The sequence below is a fragment of the Diceros bicornis genome, chromosome 14, assembly GCF_020826845.1.
Source record: "Diceros bicornis minor isolate mBicDic1 chromosome 14, mDicBic1.mat.cur, whole genome shotgun sequence".
NCBI lineage: Eukaryota > Metazoa > Chordata > Mammalia > Perissodactyla > Rhinocerotidae > Diceros > Diceros bicornis.
Window position 1 is genome coordinate 27,620,414 of NC_080753.1, and position 14,385 is coordinate 27,634,798.

The following is a 14,385-nucleotide window of genomic DNA, read 5'->3' on the forward strand; positions in this document are numbered from 1 at the left end:
TGGTAGTATTAAGCCCTCATATTTCAATAATCACTCTAAATGTAAATGGGTAGAATTCTCCAATCAAAAGACACAGAGTGGCTAGATGGATTAAAAAACAAGACCCAACAATATGCTGCCTCCAGGAAACACATCTTTTTTTTTTTTTTTTTAACTTTATTTATTTATTTTTTCCCCCGAAGCCCCAGTAGATAGTTGTATGTCATAGCTGCACATTCTTCTAGTTGCTGCATGTGGGACGTGGCCCCAGCATGGCCGGAGAAGCGGTGCGTCGGTGCGCGCCCGGGATCCGAACCCGGGCCGCCAGCAACACAGCGCACGCACTTAACCACCAAGCCACGGAGCCGGCCCCAGGAAACACATCTTAGCTATAAAGACAAACACAGGCTCAGAGTGAAGGGATGGAAAATGATACTCCAAGGAAATAGCAAGCAAAGAAAGCAGGTGTTGCCATACTTATATCAGACAAAGCAGACTTCAGGATAAAAAAGACAATGAGAGACAAAGAGGGGCAGTATACAATGATAAAAGGGACATTCCACCAAGAGGACATAACATTTATGAATATATATGCACCTAACACAGGAGCACCAAAATATATAAAGCAACTATCAACAGACCAAAAGGGAGAAACTGACAGCAACACAATAATAGTAGGGGACCTCAACACCCCACTGACATCAATGGATAGATCATCCAGACAGAAAATCAACAAGGAAACAGTGGCCTTAAATGAAATACCAAACCAAATGGACTTAATAGAGATATATAGAACATTCCATCCAAAACAGCAGAATACACATTCTTGTCACGTGCACAAAGGACATTCTCAAAGAAAGACTACACGTTAGGAAACAAAGCAAGCGTCAATAAATTTAAAAAGACTGAAATCACATCAAGCATCTTTTCTGACCACAATACCATGAAACTAGTAATCAAATACAAGAAAAAGGCCGGGAAAGTCACAAATATGTGGAGACTAAACAACGTGTTACTGAACAACCGCTGGATCAATGAAGAAATCAAATGAAAAATCAAAAAATACATGGAGACAGATGAAAATGAAAGCACAACATACCAACTCTTATGGGATGCAGCAAAGGCGGTGCTAAAAGGGAAATTTATAGCAATACAAGCCTACTTCAACAAAGAAGAAAAATCTCAAATAAGTAATCTTAAAATACACCTCATAGAACTAGAAAAAGAAGAACAAAGCCCAAAGTCAGCAGAAGGAGGGAAATAATAAAAATCAGAGCAGAAATAAATGAAATAGAGACTAAAAAAACAATAGAAAGGATCAATGAAACTAAGAGCTGCTTCTTTGAGAAGATAAACAAAATTGACAAACCTTTAGCCAGACTAAGAAAAAAAGAGAAGACTCAAATAAATAAAATCAGAAATGAAAGAGGAGAAATTACAATGGACACCACAGAAACACAAAGGATTATAAGAGAATACTATGAAAAACTGTATGCCAAAAAATTGGACAACCTAGAACAAATGGATAAATTCTTAGACTCATACAACCTCCCAAAACTGAATCAAGAAGAAACAGAAAATCTGAATAGATCACTCACAAGAGACTGCAACAGTAATCAAAAACCTCCCAAAAAAACAAAAGTCCAGGACCACATGGCTTCTCTAGAGAATTCTACCAAATATTCAAAGAAGATTTAATACCTATCTTTTGCAAACTATTCCAAAAGACTGAAGATGTAACGCCTCCTAACTCATTCTATGAGGCCAACATCACCCTGATATCAAAACCAGACAAGGACAACACAAAGAAGGAAAATTACAGGCCAATACTGTTGATGAACATAGATGCAAAAATCTTCAACAAAATATTGGCAAACTGAATACATCAATACATTAAAAGGATCATACACCACAATCACGTAGGATTTATAGCAGGCCCGCTGGGATGGATCAACATCCGCGAATCAATCAATGTGACACACCACATTAACAAAATGATGAATAAAAATCACATGATCATCTCAATAGTTGCAGAGAAAGCATTTGACAAGATCCAACATCCATTTACGATAAAAACTCGCAATAAAACGGGTATAGAAGGGAAGCACCTTAACATGATATAGGCCATATATGACAAACCCACAGCCAACATCATACTCAATGGTGAAAAACTGAAAGCCATCCCTCTGAAAACAGGAACAAGACAAGGGTGCCCATTCTTACCGCTCCTATTTAACATAGTGCTGGAGGTTCCAGCCAGAGCAATTAGGCAAGAAAAAGAAATAAAAGGGATCCACATTGGAAAGGAATAAATAAAACTCTGTTTGGGAATGACATGACTCTGTATATAGAAAACCCTAAAGAATCCACCAGAAAGCTATTAGAAATAATCAACAACCACAGCAAAGTTGCAGGGTATAAAATCAACTTACAAAAATCAGTTGCATTTCTATACACTAATAATGAACTAGCAGAAAGAGAAGTCAATAATACAATCCCATTTACAATTGTAACAAAAAGAATAAAATATCTAGGAATAAATTTAACCAAGGAGGTGAAAGATCTATATACTGAAACTATAAGATATTATTGAAAGAAATGGAAGAAGACATGAAGAAAAGGAAAGATATTCCATGCTCATGGATTGGAAGAATAAACAGAGTTAAAATGTCCGTATTACCTAAAGCCATCTACAGATTCAATGCAATCCCAATCAGAATTCCAATGGCATTCTTCACGGAAATAGAACAAAGAATCCTAAAATTTATATGGAAGAACCAAAGACCTCAAATAGCTAAAGCAATCTTGAGAAAAACGAACAAAGCTGGAGGTATCACAATCCCTGACTTTAAATATACTACCAAGTCACAGTAATCAAAACAGCATGGTACTAGTACAAAAACAGACACACAAATCAATGGAACAGAACTGAAAGCCCAGAAATAAAACCACACATCTAATCTTCAACAAAGGAGCCAAGAACATACAATGGAGAAAGGAAAGTCTCTTCAATAAATGGTGTTGGGAAAACTGGACAGCCACATGCAAAAGAATGAAAGTAGACCATTATCTTACACCACACAAAAATTAACTCAAAATGGATTAAAGACTTGAATGTAAGACCCAAATCCATAAAACTCCTAAAGAAAATATAGGCAGAACACTCTTTGACATGGGTCTTAGCAGTATCTTTTCAAATACCATGTCTACTCAGGCAAGGGAAACAAAAGAAAAAATAAACAAATGGGACTACATTAGACTAAAAAGCTTCTGCAAGGCAAAGGAAATCATGAACAAAACAAAAACACAACCCACCAACTGGGAGAAAATATTTGCAAATCATGTATCTGACAAGGGGTTAATTTCCAAAATATATAAAGAACTCCTACAACTCAACAACAAAAAGACAAACAACCTGATCAAAAATGGGCAGAGGATATGAACAGACATTTTTCCAAAGAAGATATACAGATGGCCAACAGGCACATGAAAAGATGTTCAACATCACTAATTATTAGGGAAATACAAATCAAAACTACAATCACACTAGTCAGAATGGCTATAATTAACAAGACGAGAAACAAGTGTTGGAGAAGATGTGGAGAAAAGGGAACCCCCTCATACACTGCTGATGGGAATGCAAACTGGTGCAGCCACTATGGAAGACAGTATGGAGATTTCTCAAAAAATTAAAAATAGAAATACCATATGATCCAGCTATCCCACTACTGGGTATTTATCCAAAGAACATGAAATCAACAATACAAAGAGATCTGTGCACCTCTATGTTCACTGCAGCATTATTCACTATAGCCAAGATGTGGAAGCCACCCAAGTGCCCATCGACTGATGAACGGATAAAGATGTGGTACATGTATACAAGAGAATACTACTCAGCCATAAAAAAAGACAAACTCATTCCATTTGCAAAAACACGAATGGACCTTGAGGGTATTATGTTAAGCAAAATAAGCCAGACAGAGAAACAGAAATGCCTGTGGAAGATAAACATATGGACAAAGAGAACAGATTAGTCCTTACCAGAGGGGAAGGGAGTTGGGGGGTGGGCAAAAAGGGTAAAGGGGCACACAAGTGCCCCTAGACTATTGGTGGTGAGCACAATGCAGTCTATACAGAAACTGATATATTATAATGTATACCTGACATCCTACAATGTTATAAACCAATATGACCTCAATTAAAAAAAAAAAAAGTATAAGGATAGATGTCATACATTTGTCCAAACCCATAGAGTGTACAACACCAAAAGTGAACCACAATGTAATCTAGGGACTCAGGATAATAATGATGTGTCACTGTAGGTTCATCAATTGTAATAAATGTACTACTCTGGTGAGGGCTATGCATGTGTGGGGGCAGGGTGTATAGAAAATACCTTCGTACTTGCCTCTCAATTTTGCTATGAACCTTAAACTGCTCTAAAAAAATGAAGTCTAGGAGCCGGCCTGGTGGCACAGCAGTTAAGTTGGCACACCCCACTGCAGCGGCCCAGGGTTCGCAGGTTCGGATCTGGGGGGCGGACCTACGCACCACTTATCAAGCCATGCTGTGGCAGTGTTCCATGTAAAGTAGAGGAAGATGGGCACGGATATTAGCCCAGGATCAATCTTCTTCAGCAAAAAAAAAAGAGGACAATTGGTAACAGATGTTAGCTCAGGGCTAATCTTCCTCAAAAAAAAAAAAAATGAAGTCTAAAAATTTTTTTTAAAAAAGGTTGAGGGGCTGGCCCCGTGGCGTAGTGGTTAAGTGTGCACGCTCCACTGCTGGCAGCCAGGGTTCGGATCCCGGGTGCGCACCGACACACCACTTGTCAGGCCATGCTGTGGTGGCGTCCCACATAAAGTGGAGGAAGATCAGCATGGATGTTAGCTCAGGGCCAGTCTTCCTCAGCAAAGAGAGGAGGATTGGCATGGATGTTAGCTCAGGGCTGATCTTCCTCACAAAAAAACAAAAAAAAGGTTGAACAACAACAAAAAGTTTAAGCATGAGGATGGACTACATATCCAAATAGAGGACTGGGCCCTCCTTGAACTATTAGTTAGCACCTTCCCCACCCCGTAGGCTGAAATAGGACATCTGTCATCTCTCAGAGAACAAAACACTGATATTGTTTAATAGATGAGACGACAACTTGGGTTCAGGACCTGTTCTATAAAAGGTCTATGCTATATACAATAGGGTACTATCCAAAAGTAACAATCCTACCCTCAGAGAGCTTAAAAATCTAACAGCTAAGACAAATATGCATTTTTAAGGATATAACGTTTTGCAAAAGAAAGAAAAGGAAGGTGAACATGTGCAAAAAAATTAGAATAAACTTAAAACCAAAATTCTGACTCCTCAGCAGTTAGCAAGGAGGGATTTTAGTAGAGAATATCCCCGTATGAGATGGCCAACAGGCACGTGAAAAGATGTTCAACATCATTAACTATCAGGGAAATGCAAATCAAAACTACAAGGAGATATCACCTCACGCCCATCAGAACGGCTATATTAACAAGACAGGAAACAACAAGTGTTGGAAAGCGTGTGGAGAGAAGGGAACTCTCAAAAACTGCTGGTGGGAGTGCAAACTGGTGCAACCACTATGGAAAACAGTATGGAGATTTCTCAAAAAATTAAGGATAGAACTACCATATGATCCCACTATTCCACTGCTGGGTATTTAGCCAAAGAACATGAAAACACCAATGCGTAAAGATACACGCACCCCTCTGTTCACTGCAGCGTTATCCACAATAGCCAAGACTTGGAAGCAACCTAAGTGCCCATCGAGGGACGAATGGATAATGTGGTGTATATACACAATAGAATACTACTCAGCCATAAGAAACGATGAAATCTAGCCATTTGTGACAACATGGATGGACACTGAGGGTATTATGCTAAGCGAAATAACTCAGAGAGAGAAGGTCAAGTACCGTAGGATCTCACCCATAAGTAGACAATAAAAACAACAACAAACATATAGAGACCGAGATTGGACTGGTTACCAGAGGGGGAGGGGGGAGGGGGGAGGGAGGAGGGCAAAATGGATGATTAGGCACATGCATGTGGTTATGGACTGTAAATAGTATCTGGGTGGTGAACATGATGTAATCTATGCAGAAATAGAAGTATAATGATGTACACCTGAAATGTATACAATGTTATAAACCAATGTGACCGCGATAAAAAAAAAAAAAAAAAAGAATATCCCTATATGAGAGGCATCAAAATCTGCCCTTTCCTCTTAAGGTGGCTATCCAATTTCCTCAATAAGGAGCTGACTCATTTACATGGACCAAGCAGCACACGTCACAGAGCACTAGAGAGTACCACTCAGGAGAGACCCACAACATTAACAATGAGTAACCATGGAAACGGAAAGGTGAGGTGATATTTATTTTCTGTTTTGCACTTTTCCGAATATTCTGTATGAGAAAGGATAATATATTAGTTTGAAAATCAGGATAAAGAAATAAAGTACCATTCCAAGCCTTGCAAAGAATTTGGCTCCTTTCCAGAGAAATCTTCAGACGACAGCTCTGAGGGGAAAGACCTCCTGAGTGGCTCAAGCCTAAGCCTGGGCCTCTAATCTATTATCTCCAATGCGGAGGAGAGATGCACTCTGCAACAGAGTGCCGACATGCTAAAGAAATGTGCTTCCAAAGGTATGGATTCTCTTCACTCAGTTGCTTCCATGCCTTCAACCTGTACAGCTTTCTGTAGAAAGAGGTGGTACCAGGAACGCATGCAGCAACCAGAGCATGGCCCTAATGTTTCCTTCTGGGCAGCCCAGGATCCATGGTCCTAACTAAGCAGAAGCTACAATGCTAAATCAGTTATTATTCCTTTCACCAGCTATGTGGAGATTCATAGGTCTATCCATGCAAAGATTAGTAAAACCTGGTATCCTTCTCAAAGGAGAGTGTGCCCTTGGTCCAGCTTTATGGAGGTATCAGGCTGTTAGGTTTGCTTGAGTACAATGATATGAATATAATCCTGGGCACACAGGTTCCTGCCACCCTCAGATCTCAGAGAGAGATCTTTTGTTTTGTCTTTATAACATTTTTGGACCAAAATGACAGGGAGAACCAAATTTGGCTAGAAGGCTCATTAGGCAAATCAGTGGTGACTCTGGTGCAAAATTCCAGCACCAGACTCTGGCACAAAGATCTTTCCCTCCATTCCTCTTCCCTAGGTGTTACCTAGTGTACAGCTGTCCTGTCTAGGTTCTGAGAGTGAGGCTGATGAAAGCTAAAATACATCCTACTAACATTTCTTTGTGATATTGAGAAGTGTGTTGGATAAGCCAATAAGCCTTATTTCTCTATTTCATGTGGCATTTGAAGCCAATTCCTGGCCTGACATGATTTAAGACAAAGTTCCCTAGATTAGTCCTGATGTCCACAGACTGCCATAGCCACTACTACTTATTTTTACCCCTGGGCCTCCGGGGCCACTCTTTTTAGATGAAAGGGAGATAACTGTTGTGGCCGCAGCAGGAACTAAACGGGAGGTTTAGCCTCCCAAGATTGATAAGAATTTAACAAACATTGAGCACACAATCTTGTAATGAGGATATAAATTAACAGAAGTAATAAGGTCAGTCTATTAAAATCATTAGTTTCATAAAGAAGTTGCCAAAGCTAGGTGGCATTCCCATTTACCTCCCCAGGAGCTTCCCTTCTAAAACCTATCAGAAAGCCCAAAACATTAGAGTTTTTATTTAAGATTTATTCTCTACCTGACAGAAATCATTTTCAAGAAGAAATGTTCACTTCATAAAAGAATCAGAGGTTTCCCAGACACTGGCAAAATTTTTCACATGGCAACAGAACAGTAGGGCAAACATGCCAAGATTAAAAATGACAGTGACAACACACAGGGAGGGGCAGCTCCAACCACTAATGGCCAAGGTGAGCAGCACACAGATACAGAAGAATAAATTATGGATTTTAATAAACATCACATCCTGCCTAACAACTGCTGTGGAATACACTCATTCCTGTTTAAAGACTCAATTTTTCCTTCATGCCAGACAAATGGTAACTCGTTAGAGCAATTTAAACAGATACCGATAAAGGAAGTTTTTGATTAAGGTCATGAATCTGGGCTGACAGGAAAGCAACGGTGTTTCAGGGAAAAGAGCCTATTTAGGGAAGAATTAAACCTGGTGGAGGGGAAGCAGCCCGGCAACCTCCAAAGCAACACCCTCTGGGAGGGGCAAGAGCCCACACTGGATGCACAGCTAAGAAGAAAAGGAAATTGTCTGGCGTGTAGACCACAGTTTCCCTATGGGAAACAACCAAAAAGAACAAAACGACCTCCATCTGCCTCTCCTTACTTAAAAAGGTTGTTATTTAATAGCAAATTTCCAAGAGTTTATTATTTAGGCTTGAAAATGCCTTCAAACTCCTCTTAAAATACTCAAAAGAACACATGATGCCACAGTGACCATGACAACTACATCCCATTTCTTCCGTACTCTGGTCAGATGTCAGTCTCTGACCTGGCAAAGCAGCTACCTTGTCAATAATGTAAAATAAACAAACTGATTAAACTAAATAGATCTATTAATGAGTCATCACATTGATCTAGCAGAGGAAACACAAAAAAGGCCTAGACAGAAATAGTAACTACCGTTTTTTTGTTTTTCTACTTGTACTCCCTAAAGAGCATTTTTCAATCATTTGTTCAACAGTATGCCCAGGTAGAAGTGGTTGGAGCAAAAGGAAATACACCTGCTTAAGTGCAATGACTTGAATAGGAAAGCTGCATATAGATCTCAGAGGATATGTAGTCTCTGGTCAAACAGTAAACTACCAGGGCACACTGTCCAGGGGACGTCTAAGAGGAGTCAACACAGAACAGAGTTGATATAAATGCTAAATACTTAACGAAATGACCTTCTGCAGAGATGGAGGGATAGGCAAAATGCAAGAGGTGAAGCATTTTAAGCTTCTTGGAAAAGATACTTTTGTTGCCTTCTATCCATTCTATTCAGTAAATATTTACTGAGCATTTACTCAGTGCCAAGTATGAGATTGGGAGGGGAGGGCCACAGAGCAATCTTACCGATAAAGACACCAGACTCTAGCCCTCAGAGTTTCTGTGTCAATATGGAGCTGCTCCTTGCTAAAATAAGCCGTTCCAGGGAAATTTAGCAATGTTTGTTTGCCTCTGCCTCCTACCTCACTTTCTGCAAACGAAAGGGACCAAATGGCCTATTGCCAGACACATACAAGGTACTGGCCACCTCTAGATTTCTATTCTGTACACACACCAGCAACAGTCAATCCTGACTGAGTCATATGGTGCTACTTCCAGAAAAGGTGAAAGCTATTTGGTACAATTAAAGGGAGTTTGTGGGGGGAGGGGATAATCTCCAATCACAGTCATATTTTTAAAAGCTTGAAATTTAAATTAGACTGGTTCCCTTGAAAGATCCTTAACCATATACCTCTACCTGGGAGTTGTCCTCTCCTTACTTCAAAGAGATGTTACTTGAGAGCAATGTCCCCCAAGATCCGCTTAAAGCTAGCTACCTCCACCACCTGAGTATCACTTATTCCCCCACACATGCTCTCCCTTTTTCACTTGCAGGCCATCTCTCCCAATACTGCTCAAATCCCAGGTGAGAAGCAAAACTCCCTTTCCTCAACAGTCCCCAGAACCAATGCACCCAAAATTTTTTTGCCTTCTCACTTAGTAACCCCAATTACATATACCCTCTCTCACCTACTCTGGAACCCACCATGACAATTTTAAAGGCATACATATCTCCAAAAAAAGGTTATAAGAGAGTCTCTTATCCAGCTGGGACCACAGCCGCACCAAATGCTTCACTAGCTGTACTGCCTATCAAGCTTCTTCTCTCCGGACCAGCTTCTTGGTACAGCTGATGAGTAACTGCCCTTCAATTAGCGTACCACTTGTGAAAATAAACTGTATTTTCCACCCTCAAAGGATGCTTCACACTCTTTCCATCACCAATCTGTTACCAAATTTCATTCCAATTTACCAGTGATGCAGCAGAGGATCTGAAATGCAAAACTGCTGGTGTACTGGGTTGAACAGTGTGCCCCAAAAGGTCATGTCCACCCAGCACCTGGGAACATGACATCTGGAATACGTCTTTGCAGATGTAATCAAATTAAGGTCATACTAGATTAGGGTGGGCCCTAATCCAACAACTGATGTCCTTATAAGAAGAGGGAAATTTGAACACAGACCGAGAAGGAAGACAGAGGCACAGACTAGAATTATGCTGCTATAAGGCAAGGAACACCGAGGACCACCAGCAACCACCAGAAGCTCAAAGAGGCAACGAAGGATACTTCCCAAGAGCAGGAGGGGGGAGCATGGCCCTGCTGACACCTTGATTACAGACATCTAGCCTCCAGAACAGGGAAAATAAATTTCTGTTGTTTTAAGCCACTCAGCTTGTGGTAATTTGTTACAGCTGCCCTAGGAAATTAATACAGCTGGCAAGTCAAGGCAAATGCAAACGGAGCTACTTCTAATTGCTTGCTATCTGAGGCAAGCTCCTAGACACTTTACAATTTTCTCACTGAAAGCGTCTATGGAAACTGTGAATATCCATAACCCTAAAAAACAGGCAAAGTAAAATGCTAGTTTTACTCAACCAGATCAGTGAAATCCTTTGAGCTTAATGTAAACAGTGAACACAAGGATGCTCCAATTCATTTGGGTGTTTGTGATCACAACTGCTGAGGGAATTGAGAAGACAAAAATGCAAAAACCTGAGGGGAATTAGGCCCGAACACTGTGGCCAAGAGTCCATCCCCTGTGAAAGAGCCCCAGGATCATTAACAGCTATTAAGAGCACAGGGCACTCAGTGCTCACCACTATTTCTAAGTGGCTTGAGGCAGCAAAACAGTGCCACCTATTGAAGCACTCACAACAGTACCAAGGTACTTTCGTAAAAATTCCAATTTTTTATTTAAAACAAGTTCCCCATTCGTAGTAGGAGAATGGCAACAGGGAAGAGAGTCTACAGCCAACATCCCTCTGTAGAATTGGCTTTATTTCCTCAAAGGGCAGTGTACTGCATTCTGCCCAATTCAGGCACCAGGAATTCAAATAACCAGAGGGCCAGCCAGTGGCCTCAGACCACACCGGCAAGTATACCTTTTGCTGCATGATTGACAGAGGAGGGAGGTTCATCATCAGACGTAGAGCTGAGGTTCAGGGCAAGCTCTGCAACTCTTTTCTTCTGTTTCTTGATAGGGGCAGTGCATTCTGGATCATTTCTCCTCTTCATTGTTACTGTAACCATAAATCCAGACAGTCAGCTGCCCTAGGATCAGAACAGGGACTCTAAAGCATAAATCATCAATGGGATGGGATTTGGCAACTCCAAACAGCTTCTGGTGCCAGCACTTGAATAGCCTCTTCCTCAGAATGAGATCCAGGAAAGATGCTAGCCAAGCTCTGGTTTTCAATAATAGCTGTTAGTTTTACTGGAAAATGTAGTGCTCACAGACCCAAAGGCCTCTGGGGCCACTGGTATCAGATACCAAAAAGCCATGGATCAACTCCACAAGCCACAGGGGAAAAAAGGCCTTGGGTACTTGTTATTCTATACTTTTGATGCAACACTGTACTGGCCAAGCATGACAACAATGTACACTGGAAATTAATTATGAAACCTAAATGAACATCAACCAATATTTCCAAGGTAAAGGGACCATCCCAGAATGACTGTTCCATCACCATTATTATTTTACCAGGATAATGAAGAGATTACATAATATAATACAAATACTGGTTTTTGGTTTACTTCAGGAAATTGAAAACATGAAAGAATTGGGAAAGTTTTTAACCAGAGAAAGAAATGGAAGCTGTGATTGACTTAGGACTGAGGAAACTGAAGAGTGGGAAAGTCACTGGGACTGGAGGTAGCCATATCATAGGACTTAGGTACAAAAACAATAATTTTAAGAACAGGAACCCACCTCCACAAAAAAGAATGGAAACAGGCACCATGAGTAGGTACATGAAAGGTAAGCATGAGGGGAAAAAATGAGATGGAATAAAGTGACTATGAGACCCTGAAATCTTAAGGAGTGTTCAAGCTAAAGAGCAAGCACAAGTAGTCATGAATCCAGTGTGGGTTTACACATAACTGACTGGCTCTACGAGGACTCAGGAGAGAGAGAGGACTCAAAACACAGGAGCAAACAGGTGGGTGACCAGCTGGGCTGCCATCCCTTGAGGAAGGAGAGGTGCAGGGGCACAAGAACAGGCTTACAACATGGGTCACAGCAGCAACAGAGCAATGAAATCCAAAGATATCTGATCCCTCAACCTCACAAAACCCTGAGTCACATGTTTCTCTACTTTACAGTTCAAGGATGAGCCAGTCAACCCAATACATAATCTCATACTTCCGAAAGAGGCAGCCTCTAACTAGGCACAGGCTGGGGTATCCTGGGGAAGTAGGAAGAAGGGGAGACACTGAACAAACAGAAAGCAAGACCAGGCTGAGCCACACTGCACTTTAAACCACAGTCTTAAATCCCCCCCAATAAGGCTCATAACAAAAGCAAAAAGGGCCCTCTGATTCTTAGCAACTACGGGGGAGACTGGAAGCATGGGAAACTGAACGTGGACTGTATTGGGGTGGGTGTAAGAAAAGGAGAGGAAACAGCTGTGTGAAAGGCAGGAGATAGTGATGTCCTCCCCAAACCACCTTAGGTTTGGGCCTTCCAAATTATCTCATACAACCCCCTCATTTTCCACTGGAAAAAACTGAGGTTCGAGCGGGGAAGGCCGCACAGCTAACCACTGCCCAGCTCAAGCGACCTAACAGGCCAGAAGAATGTGCTCTCGCAGGGAACTTCTAAGTGGAAGGCAGAAGGCCTAGTTCCACCTGCCGTTCCCCCAGGAAGGGGTGCAAGTCCCGTCTCCGGCCTTCTCTCCCTGGGCCTCGGTTTCGCACTGCCACCCCTATCCACAGAGGGAAGAGCCGAGCTGCCACCTCCCCGGGCCAGGCTTTTCATCTGAAGATAACGTGAGGGTGTGAGTATGTGCGCAGAGACGGATGTCAGCGGCAGCCCGGGCTGCAGGGAGCTGGAGGCGTGGGGGCGGGGTGGGGGAGGATGGAACGGAGGAGGGGGAGAGAAGGGGCGGCGAGGGTCACAACCGCCGCTGGGGGGCCGAGGCGGCGGCGGAGGGGAGAAGGATGCCGAGCCCGCGCACCCGCCCGCTCGCTCCCCCCGGGCCGCGCGCCGGCACTCACGCTGAGGGGGGAGGGCGAGCTGCCAGGGAGCGGAGACGGGGGTGGGTCAGGCCGCCGCTGCCGCCGCCAGAGCCGCCACCTCTTCCCTCAGTTTCGTTTCCCCACAACCAGCCCCGCTCCGCCGGCCGCGCTGTCGCGCTCCTGTCCCGCCCTGCGGGCCGCGCAGCTTGATTACGTCACAGCGTAGGCTGCTTCCTCCTCCCGGCCGGGTCGTGGCCCCGGGGAAGACCGCTTGGCTGCTGGTTCGCCCCGCCCCCGGGTGGACCAGGGAGCCTGCGCAGAAGAGCCAACCGGGAACGGATACAAAAGCAAACGTAACCGAGTGTCTTCTCTTCCGGCTCTGGGGAAGAGAAACAAATATAAAAATTGAAGGGGGCCAGGTGCTGTCACATAACCTCATCTCATTTAATTTCATTATTATCTTCATTTTACAGATAAAGAACAAGTTTAGAGACTAAACGGTAAACTGGTTGAGGGCAGAAACCCAGTCTTCTTGTTGCCTGCTGTATCCGCAACATCCAGCATATAGCACATCCTCAGCAGATGTTGAACAAGTTGGGAGGAAAGAAAGAATGCTGCCTATGGCATCTTACCATATGGACACAGATGGCTTCCCATCCCAAAACTCTCTTCCCATTTTCAGGCCAATATGGCCAAAAGTCTGCTGAACATCCTCACTCAGTCACTTGATACCCATAAATTCAAATCTGACCTTACGTTCTCCCCTAAGCCTGCTTTTTCCAATGAATGGCACCACCATTCATCCTGTTGGTCCAACCAGAAATCTGAGGATGTTCCATCGTCCTCATTCCCCGGAGCCTCCAGTGTATATTATTGAGTTCACCTCCTAATTATCTCTCAGATCTATCCATTCCTCTCCATCCCCGTTGCCACTACCCATGCACTCACCCTCTCTCTCCAGGATTTCTCCAATAATCTCCAAATCGTTGTGCTTGACTCCAGTCATGATCCCTCTAGTGCATGCTCCACAAAACCAGTGATTTTTTTAAAAATTTATTCTGGGGCCGGCCCGTGGCTTAGTGGTTAAGTGCACGTGCTCCAATGCTGGCGGCCCGGGTTCGAATCCCAGGCACACACAGACGCACCACTTCTCCGGCCATGCTGAGGCCGCATC

The 14,385-nt window shown here is 42.8% G+C and overlaps 1 protein-coding gene across 4 annotated transcripts in view; it reads right to left on the bottom strand.

Annotated features, from left to right (window-relative positions):
* CMTR1 (cap methyltransferase 1) overlaps positions 1–13,389 on the bottom strand; it is a 67,842-nt gene extending 54,453 nt beyond the window's left edge. For 3 of the 4 annotated variants that reach the window (XR_009222008.1, XM_058554452.1, XM_058554450.1), the window contains exons 1-2: positions 13,251–13,389; positions 11,138–11,306 (exon numbers count right to left, since the gene is read on the bottom strand). Coding sequence is in view for 3 of the 4 variants with exons in the window: in XM_058554452.1 (XP_058410435.1) it covers positions 11,138–11,285 (148 nt within the window). In the remaining variant the exon portion in view is untranslated. The remainder of the gene's footprint in view (positions 1–11,137; positions 11,307–13,250) is intronic. The other variant, XM_058554451.1, reaches the window with a different exon arrangement.
* Between the last annotated feature and the right edge of the window lie 996 nt (positions 13,390–14,385).